Here is a 14,888-nt window from a genome sequence, read left to right on the forward strand (position 1 = left end):
GACCAATGGCATAATTGGATTAAATGCCCTTAAAAGTCTTCCCTTTTATTTTTCATTTAGTTGGTCATACTGTCGGATGCTGCGAATCAATAAATTCATCTCAACCCTCACCATGTAATCTTTCGTAAAATTCGCCGTATTTTAATTTTTTTTCACCGAAATGGGCTTGTTTCACGGTTTTTTGTATTGTTTTTTGTGGTATTCGAGTATAATGGCTGGTAGGTAATAATAGATTATTTTCCACCCTTGTGTTTTATTAACTTGTAGGCTATGCGATGTTTTGTCCCCTTTTGCCACTTCTGTTTATTTCAAACAAGTTTTACCGAACGTGTACGGACGCTTTATTTACGTTCTGGCAGTTTTATCCGACGGTAAAGCGCTCCATACACTGTTCCGGTTTCACGTCCGTTCCGTAGGTGTTGCTCGAGTTACTGTGCGGATGCGAGATACAAGTATCTGGTGATGCCATTCAAACGGACGAAACGTCGCTCATTGTTATGAATCATCGGACGCGGACGGATTGGAATTTTTTGTGGCCCACGATGTATCACTCTATTTCAGGAAGCGGGAAATTCAAATTTGCCACCAAATTTGTGCTAAAAGATGTCATAAGACACATTCCAGGGCCGGGCTGGGTCATGCAATTGGCCTGTTTTGTCTATATTAAGAGATGTTGGGGTTTGGATAAGTTAACTCTGGGGAAAGCGATTGATTATTTCTCAGAACTTGGATATAAGTATAGTTTGTTGGTTTTTCCTGAAGGTACCGACTTTACCGATAGTACCAAAGCCAAAAGTGATAACTTTGCACGAAAAAATGGGCTTGAAAGTTACGATTTTGTTCTGCATCCTAGAACTACAGGTTTTGTGTTTTTGGCCAAAAAAATGTTAGAGAAGAAGGCGCTGGATGCGGTTTATGACGTCACGTTGGTCTATCCTGATTTGGTACCACAAAACGAAGCTATTTTATTGAAAGGAAATTTTCCAAAACTGGTCAAAGTACATTTAGCAAGGTTTAATAATTTTAAAAAATTATACAGGGTGTCCCAACAACTTGGAAAAGTTCATTACTGACCTTTCAGTAAATATATAAATATTAAAAAACATAAGTTTACATATGCTTTTTTCGAAAACACCCTGTATCAGGAAATTAGTACCTCAAAGTCAATAATAAACTTTTTCTATTTGTTGTTACACCCTGTATATATTTTTTGGTACTACCTATATTTTAGGTACCCTAGTGCCGTTTTGCCCAAAACGGAGGCCGGCCTTTGCGATTTTTTGCAAAAACGCTGGTTGGACAAAGAACGTACTCTACGTGAGTACCACTCAACGACTCAATTTCTCCACGGACGAATCCTCAAAAGTGAAAATCGTTGGGAACTACTTCTTGCGCTATTTTTTTGGACATTGTTGCCGTTTTTTGTCACTTATTTATTGTGTGTGTATTGGTGGTACCGTTTTGTGATTTTGGGCCATACCGTGTTTTTAATTATTGTAAATGTGACAATGGGTGGGTTCCAAAATTTCGAAATCTGGTGGTACCACCTTAGGAGAAAAAACTAGTTTAAGTACCTAATTATTATTGGAAAATGTGAATTCAAATGTGCCAAAATATTTATGTATTAATTAATAAAGTCGGTGTTTGAAGATTATATCATCACTTTCCTACTCCTGGAGGGGGTTTCCCCCACTTTAATAATAGTACCTAAGTTGAGGCAGTTTGGTTAGTTTCGACTCAGACTGCGTTAGACGAGTTCAAAAAATTATTAGTTGCTATTTTTTCGATTTTTTGAGAGAGTAGTACCACTACAGGTAAGTCGAATTTTCGTTTTTTTTCCCAACTTTTATTTCCGTATTGCTTAACGCGTTATGTAATAACCGGCCGTAAAAATATTCGGAAATTATTGTGGCTGACCAGACGCGAGATGGTCAGAGAAAGTCGGAGTATTTACGCAATTTGAACGGGTTTTGAAGGATGGTACCACTTTTTTCGCTCTAGTGCGTAGCATTAGCAATGGACTTAAGACAGGGAAGTACCTTGACACTGGCTCTTTTGACCAGCGTGTAAACAAGTACCTACCATTATGGGTTTTACCAAGAAGTCATTTGTAAACGAGTTATTAATGGCCTGTTAGCTATTTTTGGCAATTTAGAGACTTTCCAAATTTTTTGTAAGATAATAATTAGGTAGTACCACGTTAATTTGTTCCTGGAATTTGTCTTAATATTATAATAAACTTGAGTAATTTTACGTAAAGCAAATTGTTACGATGTTACTACTTTCCACCAAAAGAGCAAAAACGTGACGGAATTTGGTGGTACTTACGTAATTTGTGAAGAATCGTGATTCCTAAATAATTTGTTTAAAACAGACGATAAAACATTTTTAGTTAATTTTGGTGGTACCTCGAATACCCTACCTCATTTTTCACATATAAAATGGCTTAGTTTTTATATTATTAAATGCAAAAAAGTTTAATTCTTAAATTAAAGTTATTGATTTGACGAAAAACAAATGAAATTTTTACTGCTTGTATACGGCAGTACCTTCATATTATTTAGAAGTTGTTGTCTAAATAATAATCACATCTTGTTCAGATTTAAATAAAAATTTAAAATCTAAAAAAATATTGATCTGCGTTTGATAGTTTGGCAAATATAGTTAATAGTACGATGTGAGTACCATTTTTTATTTTACTCTTTTGGTCAAAATTTACAAAAATACAATTTAGTGCCGTTCTAAGCAATTTTAATGCTAATAATTTTATCCTTGTTGTTTAGAATTGTTTTTTTTACCTTGTGGTACTACCCAATTAATTTTTTTAACGTCGTTAACTGCAACTGTGGGCACAATTTTACAAGTATTTAAACGTTTTAAGTAAAAATTTGCAGTGCAAATATTTTGTAGGACTGATTGTGCCGATATGTGATAGTACCTTGAAATGATTTGTTAATGAAATTTTGTTCAGAATTAAACAAAAATTTAAAATATAAACGAATTATAACTCTGCAATTGATAGTTTGGAAGATATCGCCAATAGTACGACATAAGTACCACATTTTGGTCAACAGTTAAGCCTTTTTGTTATAATTTTAATAAATTACAATTACCGTTTTGAGTAAAAAATAAAGCGGTACCACTAACCTTGACCTTCGTACTTCCAGATGGCAACGGAAATCGACCAGAACCGTGACCGCATTGCCGAAACCCTCGTCGGTCGTACCTTACTTATAACAGGTGGTACTGGTTTTGTGGGCAAAGTACTCATTGAAAAGATACTACGCTGTCTCGATGTGAAGAAAATCTACGTTCTGGTACGACCTAAAAAAGGCAAATCTCCGACGGAACGACGAGCTGCACTTTTTGCCGATCCGGTACCACCTCAAAAACTTGTATAAAAAAATGTAATATATTCTTTTAGCTTTTCGAGTTGGCCAAAAAAACACGTGGCGATGACATCGTCAAGCGGGTGGAGTTTGTGTCGGGGGACATTGCCGCCCCCGGCCTGGCCTTGAGTACCAGCGACCGCCAAAAATTGGCGGCGGAGTGTGAGTTTATTTTTCATTGCGCCGCCACCATTCGTTTTGATATGGATTTGAAACCTGCGGTACTACTTAATGTCAGAGGTACCAAACTTATGCTCGAGCTGGCAAAAGAGTGCAAAAAACTTTTGGTACTACTGTCTTCAATATTTTTTTTAAAAATTAGAAATAATTTTTTTGTAGAATTTTGTCCATCTTTCTACGGCTTATTGTCACTTGAACGAGAGAGTGCTTTACGAGAAGGCGTACCCGCCCCCAGCTGACCCTCATAGCATCATAAAATCATGCGAATTGATGAGCAACGAAGCTGTAAACAGTATTGCCCCAAAGTGAGTTTTTTGAAAAAATGGTACCACTTTTTTCAAAATTAAATTTTAGACTTTTGGAAGAGTGGCCCAACAGTTACGCCTTCACCAAGGCTTTGGGCGAGGCTTTAGTCCACGATCAAGTCGGCAAAATCCCTCTCATTATTTTACGACCTTCCATAAGTAAGTAGTACCAATAAATACTTTTTTTTCAATTTTTTTTAAATTAATTCTAGTTATGCCAATTTTGAAAGAACCCATCCCTGGGTGGACCGACAACATTAATGGTCCCATGGGACTTTTGATAGCCGCCGGAAAAGGGGTACTTCGTACCATGTATGGGCGAAGCGAAGCCTACGCTGATTACGTCCCAGTTGATATCGTAGTCAACGTCATGATCGGAAGTGCTTGTGATCGTCTCGTGCTCAAGTAAGCCATGACCGCTTTCACTTGTCTAGATGAAAAAAATTGGGTCAAATCTATTTCTTTATGTAATTTTTCGGAGGAAAGTTGTAACTTTTACGTAAGATTATGGCTTTTCCAGCTGTTCTGTGAGCTGGCACCGACCCATTTAACCTCTGGTGTTGAAATATGCAAAATAGGTTCTTTGCCAACGATTTTCACGTGGTGGTACCATTTAGTACCACATGTTATTTTACGTTTTTGAAACGTTACAAGCGATTTAACAATAAAAAATCGGCTAAATTTGCATTTTTTTACTTTAATTTTACTAATACATAAAGTGGTACTACCTAAAATAAAAAATTTAAACTTATTTTTAATTTATTTATTTTCGAATTGTAACTGAAGTTTAAAAAACAGCAATTTGTAAGTTTGATTTTGGTGGTACCACCAATTTTGTTAAAAGCAAGGTACTACTATTTATTTTCAGATCTTCGGAACGCATCTTTTATAACATAACGAGCTCGGCTGAATATAAGCTAACCTTCCAAGAAATGTTGGACATTGGTCGTGATACTGTCTATAACCGAATTCCCTTAAACGGGGTGTTTTGGTACCCTGGTGGTTCCATGAAACGTTCACGTCTCGCCCACAACTTAGCCTTCTTTTTTTACCAATGGGTACCGGCAGTTATCGTTGATATACTCCTTGTATGTCTTGGGTATAAACCGGTACTCAAACGGGTACAACGAAGGATCCTTAAAGGGTACGACGTTTTCGAGTACTATGCTAACAGACAGTGGGATTTTGACAATGAAGGCTCGTTCAAAGCCCGGAAATTGATGACAGAAAAAGAACGACAGTTGTACAAGGTATGAAGGTTTTGGTACTATAAGAAGTGGTACCACCTTTTTGCTTCAAGGTTGATGGAGATGGGATTAGTTACGAGGATTATTTCTACAATTGTGTCAAATCGGCCAGGTTGTATATTTTAAACGAGACGGATGATACGATTCCGGCGGCTAAAAGGCACATGAAAGTGTAGGTACCACCGAAAGTACCATAATTTTGTATTAATAAAATTCGTTACAGGATGTACTGTGTGGATAGGATTTGCAAGTCGTTGATTATTTTTGGCTTGATGTATCTGGTTTGGAGATTTTTTCTTATCCCAATTTTTGGATTCTAGTACCAACAAGTACCACTTAGCAAATTGGTGATTGTGATTAGTATTTTGTAAATAGTGCACAAAAAGACGACCAAATACAGTTTTTTATATTTGTTGACTGAGTTTTTTTACCACTACCTGTATCTCGAACTATAATTTTCGATTATTTTTTTAATTACTGTAAAACTATTCCAAAAAGTGGAACTATTTTCATCCATACCTATGCAAAATGATCCGGAGAATCAATTGGCATCGAGAAAATTGCCAAATTCCCAGTAGTTTTTTAGTTATGAATTTTTGAGTATATGATCTAATTTTTGCTTTTATTTGCATTTTCTCGAAAACTCCAAGTCGGACATCAATTTTTTTTTTGAAAAAAATAGATAATTTAAAGAGCTTTCCAACGATATTACACTTCATGGGGTTATCTCTAATAGTTCCGGAGCTATTGCTCGACAAACGTTCCGGGTACCCAAAATCGACAAAAACTGCGATGAAAATTGAAAAAATCAAACATCAAAAAATCGAACAAATGAACTTTTTGTGGACTAAAAACAACTTTTGTGGGTTGTTAAGACATAAAGAAGTCCATAAAAATTTGCTGAAGTGAGTTTAAAATTTTTTTATTTTTTCATCACTTTGAAGGTAAGTGTAATACTCAGGAAATTTTAGCAAAAAAATTGAAAATTTTAAATCTCGTGAAAAGTTGGTATAATACAGAAAATGAGCCGCTGAATTCAATGGAACAAACCGCAATGCTCTACGGCTTTTAGTTTTCGAGTTATGAATTTTTTTGTTGAATAAAACTGTTCACCATAAATAGCAAAATTAAGGAAAAAAAATTTTAAATTTTTAATTGATATAATATGTAAAATGAGCCGTAGAATTCAATGGAACAAACCCCAGTGCTTTACGACTTTTAGTTTTCGAGTTATGATTTTTTTTTTGTTGAATAAAATGTTCCACTATAAGAAATACCTATCTTAATTTTTAGCAAAAAATTTTAAAACTTTAGATCTCGTTAAATGTTGGCATAATACAGAAAATGAGCCGCTGAATTCAATGGAATAAACCGCATTGCTCTACAGCTTTTAGTTTTCGAGTTATGAATTTTTTTGTTGAATAAAATGTTCCACTATAAGAAATACCTATCTTAATTTTTAGCAAAAAATTTTAAAACTTTAGATCTCGTTAAATGTTGGTATAATAGAGAAAATGAGCCGCTGAATTCAATGGAACAAACCGTTTTGCTCTACGACTGTTAGTTTTCAAGTTATGATTTTTTTTGTTGAAAAATTATGCAATTTTCAATCACAATTTACTTAATTTAATCTCCAAGTAGAAAACTGTAATAGATCGAGTTGTTGCATCACAGATGGCGGCACGTCTTAATCGCGTGCCAACTTATTTGATTCGAATAAATATCAAAGGATAAATGCGAATTTTTTAGTCAAAATGTTACTTCTTTTGATGATAATACTATTAGGCCACGTGTGGGCACAGCACCCTGAGACGGGCCACAACATTTTGTTGTGAGTTGTTGTTAACTTATTCCAGAGCGATTTATTTTGTTGTTTTTCTAGTTTGCAACCCGATTTAGTGAAATTGTTTCGTGGAACGAATTTAATGACCAGGGTCATTAGGAATTTCGAGAATACTGAGAAAAAGTTAGCGCAGGTGGCTGTGAAAAACTTCACTTAGGCCTCTAATCCACTTATCACTTACTGGGGATTAAGGGAAAGTTAGGGTTGGTGGTTGAAATTCCGTGGTTTAATCCTCTTGTTATTTATTTAGAAAAGTGTTTGAATAATTTAACAAATGTGAGAGGTGTAACTTGTCGTTTGATTTTCGAATCGATATGAAACGAATAACGATTGTTGAATAAATTATGTAAGAAGGCTGGTAATTACGCCGGTATTTACCTTTTTGATTGTGAGAATTGTTGTAATTTAAATAAAATTTTACGAATTATGACTTTGGTTTTATTTCATTTGTAAACAATTATAAACAAAACAAACAAAAATAAAAACTAATAATTAAAGTCTGAAAAAAAGGAAAGGTTTTCAAGACTGTTTTGACGTTAAAATAGCCATTTGGAATGTTGACCTTGAGAAAATAAAAGATTTTGTTCGTTTTGCACCATAAATAATGGTTACCAAGGAAACTGTTGCATAAATTACTTAATACTTGTGGCAAAGGATTTTTTAATACAAAATTAAAAAGTAACAACTTTTTTCTGAGAAAATGCTGAGTGAAATAACAATTTGGTCAAAGGAACATGCTGACCTTGAGAAAAAAATTCGTTTATTTTGATTACTATATAAAATAATTGTATAAAATTACTTTAAATTTGTGCTCACTGAAACAGAAATAAATAAAAGTTGCGTATTTATCTCAAAATTTTGGTTATCAACTAATGCTTGATTAAAATAAGTCAAAAAGATTAAAAAAATAACCTACTTAACCTTGAAGATATTATTTAATTTTATCAACTTTTGTTAAAAAAATCTCTTTTGCAACAAAACTATGTCTTCAAATTCATAAATCAATCAACGTTTTATCTTTAGATGAGAAACTTATAAGATGAAATAAAAAATCACAATAAATGCAACACAAAGACCCAAAAATAATTATCTAGCACTAATTTTAGTTCTCAAAATCAGTAGAAAATACCGAAAATTTGCCAAAATAACACGAAAAAAATAATGTTTTTGCAAAAAAGTGTCAAAATAACTTTCACTCCAACCCCACTCTCCCTCAACCCCGGGGGGTTGGCCAATATAAGCCCGAAATTTTGGCCTCAAGCCATCAGATTGATGGTGAAACCTGCCAGGGGTAAGTCATGATTTTCGTCAAGATTTTGGTTTTGTTTGTTGGCATGATTGATTTAGCTCATGTTGAATTGGTTCATGAGTTGATCAAGTAGGCCGAGAAACGGAGCCACCTCCGAATTTTGTGTTTTATTTTTCTTATCTTTGAAGTGGATTGGTGTAAATTGAGACTTGGGCATTTTCTTGTAATTTTTTGCAACATGATATGCTAAAGTGTCAATTTTACAAAAATCACAAATCTGTCAATTAACCAACTTGATTCAAAATTGATTTTAAGTAGACATGAGTGGTGTTTCTGTGGCATTATTCATAATACTGCTAATGTCTCCTGAGACTCGCTTTTGAATACTCCTGGAATACATACTTTATTTTTTCTGCTACCGGATAAATAATAAATATGGTGATGAGTTGATTTGGGGTGGTACTATGTTTGAAGATACGCATAGTACGTTCCGAATCAACTTGTTAACAAATTTAAATTCGATAATTAAATTCATTGAATTTAACATTGAGTGGATATGGGGTGGTACTGTGAATTTTTTGAACATAGTACGGCCCATGTCGGCTCACTGATAAATTCCATTTCAACAATAACACAGTTTGTTGTTTTTAGAGAAGCGAAGATTTTTCGTTGTGTAAAAAAGAATGAAACTCTTTAGCTTCTCTAATAAATGCAAATTTATTCTTCGTAACAAGAGTGTGCACACTTGATTTGATTTTATGGAAACATTTGATCGTACCATGTTTCAGTTTCAATCATGGTACGATTGATGTTGCCTTAAAAACTTATCACAATTCATCAATTTTTCAATTTAAACTTAATTTCAAGACGGTTTTTTGTTTGTTGATCAAAGTCTTAGAGTTTCAGTTACAGGAAGGAGTTAACATTTTTTATTTATTTTTTTTATTTTCGCGATTACGGCAAAACTATTCGAAAAAGGAAAACTATTTTGTTCCTAGTCTATGCAAAATAATCTGGGGAATCGATTGTCATCGAGAAAATTGCCAAATTCCCAATAGTTTTATAGTTATGAATTTATCAGCAATTTACTCGAAAACTATTAGTCGGAGAACAATAGTCTTTTTTGAAAAAAATAGATAATTTAAAGAGCTTTCCAACGATAATACACTTCATGGGGTTATCTCTAATAGTTCCGGAGCTATTGCTCGATAAATGTTCCGGGCACCAAAAATTGACCAAAATCGCGACAAAAATTGGAAAAATTGAAATTCATAAATCGAAGCAATTGACTTTTTTGCACTTTTAATAACTCGAGAAGGTTGAAAAGGTATGAAACTTTGCAAAAACGTTTTTGAATTTTTGGAAATTAAGAAATGCTTTAATTAACCAAAAAAAAATTCCCAAGTATAGACTGTTTTAATGACCCACAAAAGCCAATCAATAAAAACAGTTAAAACGGCCTTAAATTATTCAAATTCAAACGTCATGTGTGTGCAATTAGCCTTCCTTGGCAATTTCACCCAATTAATTAAATTATTAATCGTCAAAATTGCTTACTTATAAACTCGTTTCTCGTATGCAAACACAACAGTCAATAAAATGTGCTCAATTTAAACTAAGTCACTTCCATGTAAACTGAAACAATTTTTCAGGCCCGAAACCCTCTCATTCTACCCCGAACTGATGCTGAAAAGCGCCGGCTTGCACCCTTATACCAAGCTGAAAATTGTCAAATTTTTCTACCACCACTATCTCAATTTATTCTTTTTCATTTTTCTACTATTTTTGGCAATTTTGGAAGTTGGCGTTTCAGTCAAGTGCGACATTTATCGCGCTATTGAAGCGCTGTCTTCAGTTTTGTTCATGACCTTGGTAAGTTTGGCTAAGTTTAAATACAGGGTGTTACAGTGTAGTTTTTTTTTGAAAAATGATGAAAAATATAAATATGTGATAAATATAAATATAAAAAAAATAAAAAGTACAAAATATATATTATTTTATCACAATAATTATTATAAACATTTTTTAATTTAGGCTCAAGTACAAATTTTTTGGTATACTTCGTCAATTTATTTAAGAATATTTTAAAAATAAAAAAGTTACAAGCGTACGAATATCAAGCTGAAACATCCGGTATACGCCAGTCAAATAATTTTTAATCAATAAATGTTGAAAAAAAGCTTGCATTTCTGGTTTTAGACACTCTTTCGCTACGTCGTCAATTATCGCAATAAACCATCCCTTGCCTGGCTGTTGGAAAAGCGCTCAAACTTCTGGCTTTTGGAGCACTTTGAGGGCCAAATTCGCACCGATTGTGCCAAAATAATGCACACAAGCTCGAATTTTATCCGAAATTACAAAAATTATGCCATAGTTTTAGCCGCAGTTTTTTATGTCCAGCCGTTTATTTTCCACGAACTCCAAATGAAAATCTACGTGCCTGAAGGGTGGTTTTACTACTTGTATTTGGTTTATTGGTACATGACACCGCCTTTGTTCGTCAGTGTTTACGGAGTCACTTCGATGTTTTGCGCTATTTGTATTCCAGTCACAATTCAGTTCAAACTTTTGGCTCATCGTATCCAAAATTTGGACTTCAAAAGCGAAAAGTTTCAACGTGATTTGAAACATTTGGTCGATTATCATAACTTTCTGATTGATTATTGCACGAGAATTAATCGGTATTCGAACGGGGTGCTACTTTTTGAGTTTTTTATCACGATTTCAGTTTGTTGTATTTTGATTTTTATCGCTGCAAAGTAATAATATGCTACAATTTGGTAATTGTTTTTAATTTTGCATTTTTAGCGATTATCCGTTCGTAGATAAAATCAAGTATGCAGGTTTTATCGTGAGTCAGTTTTTGGATACTGCCATCTTTTGCTACAATTGTGAACTAATCTCAGACGCTGTGAGTTATTTTTTATAAAATTTTGGTAATTGTTTTTATCGTTTATTTAAATAATATTTTTAATCTGATTTTTTTATTGCATACAGGGTGGGCACAAAATTGACCCCACCTCAATAACTCTCTTATTCTTGCCAATTAAAGCCCAATTTTTTGCCCACTTGCATAACAAACAAAGCAAAATTCAACCAGATTTCTTTGGGGCACCCCCAAAGTCCAGGACCGTACCCAAAAAAATTTTTTATTATTATTTTTAGTCAGAGAACGTCGGTAAAGCAGCTTACGACTCATTATGGTACGAATCCGAAAGCAAAATTCGCCGAAGTTTGATCTTAATTATCGTACGAGCCCAAAAAAAAGTCACTTTCAGTGGCTACGGACTGGTCCGAATCAATATGATGACGTTCACACAAGTAACAAATTTCAATTTTTTTTCGGGTAATTAACACAATTGTAGGTTTTTAAAGCCACTCTCTCCTTCACCAGTTACTTAAATACGGTCACAGTGGATGAAAAAATGCTAAATAATTGAAACAACACACGGATGTCACTATCGATCACTTAATTACACACATAGCTGTCACAATAATTACAGTTCTTGACTTATTTTCTTCACTCTTGTTGTTAGACGTCCACAAAATGTGAGTCACAACGGTCATAACGTCTGATACGAGTCATTTTTCAGGTCGAATAAACAACTAGACCCAACTTACTATATTTTGAAAATTTTTAAAGCAGCTGGTGTGCACCCGGACGTTAAAGTCACCCCATTTTTGGTCTTTTTTTTCTGGATGAACTGTACTATTGTGTCTGCTGTTATAGTTTTGGCAACCATTGGTGCAATTTTCGGCGCTTTAGACAACGATATTAACACAGTGGTTGAATGTCTCCAAAGTACCTTTATTTACATACATGTGAGTACCAAGTGGTACCAAAAACCAACCATTGGCTCAGATTTTAGGCAAACACTTCGTCTTGTTCTACAGCAAACCCATCCTGTCCCATCTCCTTGCCCAACGCACCCATTTCCTCCAATTGGAGACGTTCGACTTAAGTACCATCGAGCAGTTCCAACAACTGCTCAAAAAAACCTCCAAGTTCGTCAACACCTTCATGTTTTGCACCAGCTGTGTGGTTTTCAGCTTCTACATGCAACCATACCTCACCCATGGCGATTTGCCAGTCAGTGTTTACGTACCAGATGGGTGGTACTACTACATCCATTTTGGGTTCTGGCCTTTGGCACCATGCATTGTTGCCAGTATTTACGGTTCAGATGCACTTTTTTGCGCAATAAGTGTTCCAGTTATTGTGCAATTTCGACTTTTGGCACGGAAAATACAAAACTGGAAAATCGAAAACACCAAACTTAATAATCAAAAGAGTAGGAAAATTTTCAAAAAAAATTTGAAAGAGCTAGTAGACCACCAGAATTTTTTGTTTGAGTATTGTAACGAAATGAATAAGTTCAATAACGGCATTTTTCTCAACCAGTTTCTGCTTTCGGTTGGAATTATTTGTGTCCAACTGTTTGTAGTGTCACAAAAGTACGACGTGCACCAAAAGTACTACCACTTAAAATTTTTTGTAGAGGGTTTAAACTGCCAAATAAAATTAAATGTGTCGGGTATTCCTTTATGGAAATTATCGAAACTGCTATTTTTTGCTTCAATGCTGAATTAATCTCAGATGCGGTAAGTACTACTCAAAAAACGCCAAAAATTTTTTCGGTATTTTTTGTTCTAATGACCATTGCAATCCTAAAATAAGTGTTTTAATGCTTTTTTCAGTCCGAAGACGTCGGAAATGCGGCTTACGACTCCCTCTGGTACGAATCAGACGATCCCGAAGTACGACACGCCATAACTCTCATAATTGCGCGTTCGCAGAATCGCATAGTTTTCAGCGGTTTTGGTTTCGTTTGGATCAATTTGAAAACTTTCACTCAGGTTTCCACTTGATATGAGAATTTCCGTGCATAAAAATCGTTTCCAGATTTTTAAAACCGCCCTCTCATTCTACAGTTATCTCCACAACGTTGTATTAAATTAATTAAAGCGACCACACATACCTAAATAATTAAACTTAGCGGCTTTGTAATTAATTTCAGTGCTTTGTAATTTCACTTATTTTAAAATTTAATTAATTGTACAGCGTTCAGTATTTAAATAAATCGAATAGGTGGCTAGGCGCAGTGAAAAATGAACGATCCGAGTTATTATTCTCTTAAATTGCTCAAAGTTTGTGGTTTGCACCCAAACTCAAACAATAAGCTTCTTAATGTTTATTTTGTGGTGAATTATTCGTGTTTTTTGGCGATTTTAACGCTTGCCATTATTGGAATTTCCAAAACTTACGATAGTAATGTTTTTGAAGCGATCGAAAACTTACAAACTGTCTTTCTCTACATTCATGTAAGTAACAGATTTTTTTTCACACTTGACTGTTTTTTCCAGTTATTGGGTAAATACCCGACACTTTTCTTCAAGAAAAAAACACTGAAAGAGCTGCTAGAACGCCAAAAACAATTCTGGCCTATTGATAATGTTGAACCAAAACTCGCCAAAAAATTTGACCAGATTTTGACCAACACAACGAAATTTATTCGCTATTTTATAATCGTTACGTTTCTAGTAATAATGAATTTTTTTCTACAACCGATTCTAACAGGGGATTTACCGGTACGTGTGTACGTACCGTCTGGTTGGTTCCATTACATCAATTCAGTCTACTGGTACTTGATTCCGGTCATAATTGGAAGTATCTACGGTTCTGATTTAATTTTTTGCTCACTTTGTGTTCCCGTTATTATACAATTTCAATTACTAGCACACAAATTCGAAAAGTTCAAACCCCAACAGTTGAAAAAACTCGTCGATTATCACAATTTTCTAATAAAGTGAGCAAAGCATTGGTCCGTTTGTTGCTTCCTGTGGTACGCTTTTTTTCAGATATTGCAACGACTTGAACAAATACATTGAACCGATCTTCCTCAATCAAGTGATCGTAGCCACGGCCATAATCTGCATGCAGTTGTTTATAGTTTCGCAAAAGTACCACTAGTACCAAAGTTGTAAAAAAACTAATTTTTTTCCTTAGGGAATTTTTACTCCCCAACAAACTAAAATGTTTGGGTTATTGTTTTGGCGAAGTGATCGAAACTGCGATTTATTGCTTCAATGCCGAAATGATTTCTGATGCTGTAAATTTTTTTTGGTGTTTTTTTTTATAAATTGATGGTTTTAGGCCGAAAAAGTTGGCATCGCTGTGTATAATTCACAGTGGTACAAAGTACCACGAAAATCGGTCGTTTTGGTTATTGCCAAGACGCAGAAAAAGGTGGTTTTTAACGGACTTGGTTTGGTTGCAATTAACTTGAAAACGTTCACACAGGTACAAAAAAAAACACGATTTTTGTAAATATTGACTAAGTTTTGTAGATTTTCAAAACCGCGCTGTCGTTTTATAGTTATTTGAACACGATGGTAGCATTTGAAAAGAACTAAAATTAGACAACCAAATAACAACGTTACAACTATTTAGTTTTTGCATATGTATAACTTTAAATTAGGGCTGTGTGCTTGCTGAGGTTGTAATAAGTGTTGTAATAAAGCAATTTGAGCCTTTTTTCAATTGATTTTTAGTTCAAGGTCGTTTCGTGCACAGGTTGCACCTCATCTATTATAAATCACCCCTCGACTAAAGGGGCGTTCTAACCCACCCCTAAATCCTGATCCTTAATAACAGACTTGAAAATTTCATCGCAC

General features: G+C 34.5%; 5 protein-coding genes, 1 long non-coding RNA gene and 6 other non-coding genes across 14 annotated transcripts; all 12 read left to right on the top strand.

Moving 5' to 3' along the window:
• The first annotated feature begins 53 nt into the window (after nucleotides 1–53).
• LOC659586 (lysocardiolipin acyltransferase 1) lies at nucleotides 54–1,654 on the top strand. The gene is made up of 4 exons (XM_008196259.3): nucleotides 54–218; nucleotides 268–371; nucleotides 417–1,012; nucleotides 1,232–1,654. Exons 1-4 carry the CDS (start codon nucleotides 161–163, stop codon nucleotides 1,563–1,565), a joined length of 1,092 nt encoding a protein of 363 aa, XP_008194481.1. The 5' UTR covers nucleotides 54–160; the 3' UTR covers nucleotides 1,566–1,654.
• A 52-nt stretch (nucleotides 1,655–1,706) lies between these two features.
• Nucleotides 1,707–5,535, top strand: LOC659524 (putative fatty acyl-CoA reductase CG5065). The gene is made up of 9 exons (XM_965823.5): nucleotides 1,707–1,814; nucleotides 3,168–3,377; nucleotides 3,425–3,676; nucleotides 3,729–3,874; nucleotides 3,924–4,033; nucleotides 4,087–4,279; nucleotides 4,743–5,124; nucleotides 5,175–5,293; nucleotides 5,345–5,535. Exons 2-9 carry the CDS (start codon nucleotides 3,168–3,170, stop codon nucleotides 5,439–5,441), a joined length of 1,509 nt encoding a protein of 502 aa, XP_970916.1. The 5' UTR covers nucleotides 1,707–1,814; the 3' UTR covers nucleotides 5,442–5,535.
• Nucleotides 5,536–6,876: 1,341 nt separating this feature from the next.
• LOC135266902 (uncharacterized) lies at nucleotides 6,877–7,391 on the top strand. The gene is made up of 2 exons (XR_010335111.1): nucleotides 6,877–6,952; nucleotides 7,004–7,391. It is a non-coding gene; the product is annotated as an uncharacterized LOC135266902 (long non-coding RNA).
• An 850-nt stretch (nucleotides 7,392–8,241) lies between these two features.
• Mir11626a (microRNA mir-11626a) lies at nucleotides 8,242–8,405 on the top strand. Its single transcript, NR_161841.1, has one exon. It is a non-coding gene; the product is annotated as a microRNA mir-11626a (primary transcript).
• Nucleotides 8,406–8,496: 91 nt separating this feature from the next.
• Mir11625a (microRNA mir-11625a) lies at nucleotides 8,497–8,611 on the top strand. Its single transcript, NR_161840.1, has one exon. It is a non-coding gene; the product is annotated as a microRNA mir-11625a (primary transcript).
• Nucleotides 8,612–8,638: 27 nt separating this feature from the next.
• On the top strand, nucleotides 8,639–8,733 carry Mir3851j (microRNA mir-3851j). Its single transcript, NR_161839.1, has one exon. It is a non-coding gene; the product is annotated as a microRNA mir-3851j (primary transcript).
• An 11-nt stretch (nucleotides 8,734–8,744) lies between these two features.
• On the top strand, nucleotides 8,745–8,836 carry Mir3851i (microRNA mir-3851i). Its single transcript, NR_161838.1, has one exon. It is a non-coding gene; the product is annotated as a microRNA mir-3851i (primary transcript).
• Nucleotides 8,837–8,844: 8 nt separating this feature from the next.
• Nucleotides 8,845–8,935, top strand: Mir3858b (microRNA mir-3858b). The gene has a single exon (NR_161871.1). It is a non-coding gene; the product is annotated as a microRNA mir-3858b (primary transcript).
• Nucleotides 8,936–8,972: 37 nt separating this feature from the next.
• Mir11642 (microRNA mir-11642) lies at nucleotides 8,973–9,032 on the top strand. The gene has a single exon (NR_161896.1). It is a non-coding gene; the product is annotated as a microRNA mir-11642 (primary transcript).
• A 789-nt stretch (nucleotides 9,033–9,821) lies between these two features.
• LOC107397429 (odorant receptor 85b-like) lies at nucleotides 9,822–11,693 on the top strand. Its single transcript, XM_015980763.2, has 5 exons — nucleotides 9,822–10,085; nucleotides 10,413–10,972; nucleotides 11,022–11,124; nucleotides 11,379–11,534; nucleotides 11,579–11,693. Exons 1-5 carry the CDS (start codon nucleotides 9,897–9,899, stop codon nucleotides 11,651–11,653), a joined length of 1,083 nt encoding a protein of 360 aa, XP_015836249.2. The 5' UTR covers nucleotides 9,822–9,896; the 3' UTR covers nucleotides 11,654–11,693.
• LOC107398047 (odorant receptor 85b-like) lies at nucleotides 11,667–13,327 on the top strand. 2 transcript variants are annotated; one of them, XM_015980762.2, is made up of 6 exons: nucleotides 11,667–11,762; nucleotides 11,807–12,035; nucleotides 12,076–12,668; nucleotides 12,713–12,815; nucleotides 12,912–13,070; nucleotides 13,117–13,327. In XM_015980762.2, coding segments are annotated over exons 1-6 (1,143 nt in total). In that variant the 5' UTR covers nucleotides 11,667–11,760; the 3' UTR covers nucleotides 13,174–13,327. The 2 variants fall into 2 exon arrangements, with proteins under 2 accessions (XP_015836248.1, XP_064214419.1); XM_064358349.1 differs by lacking the exon at nucleotides 11,667–11,762 and having other exon boundaries at nucleotides 11,868–12,035; nucleotides 12,083–12,668.
• LOC103313324 (odorant receptor 4) lies at nucleotides 13,323–14,754 on the top strand. Of its 2 annotated transcripts, XM_015980766.2 has the most exons (6): nucleotides 13,323–13,535; nucleotides 13,578–14,020; nucleotides 14,073–14,174; nucleotides 14,221–14,323; nucleotides 14,368–14,514; nucleotides 14,562–14,754. In XM_015980766.2, the coding sequence occupies exons 1-6, from the start codon at nucleotides 13,323–13,325 to the stop codon at nucleotides 14,625–14,627; spliced, it is 1,074 nt and encodes a 357-aa protein (XP_015836252.1). In that variant the 3' UTR covers nucleotides 14,628–14,754. The 2 variants fall into 2 exon arrangements, with proteins under 2 accessions (XP_015836252.1, XP_015836251.1); XM_015980765.2 differs by having other exon boundaries at nucleotides 13,323–14,020.
• Nucleotides 14,755–14,888: the final 134 nt, after the last annotated feature.

The sequence above is a fragment of the Tribolium castaneum genome, chromosome 8 (genome assembly GCF_031307605.1).
Source record: "Tribolium castaneum strain GA2 chromosome 8, icTriCast1.1, whole genome shotgun sequence".
In the NCBI taxonomy this organism is placed as follows: domain Eukaryota; kingdom Metazoa; phylum Arthropoda; class Insecta; order Coleoptera; family Tenebrionidae; genus Tribolium; species Tribolium castaneum.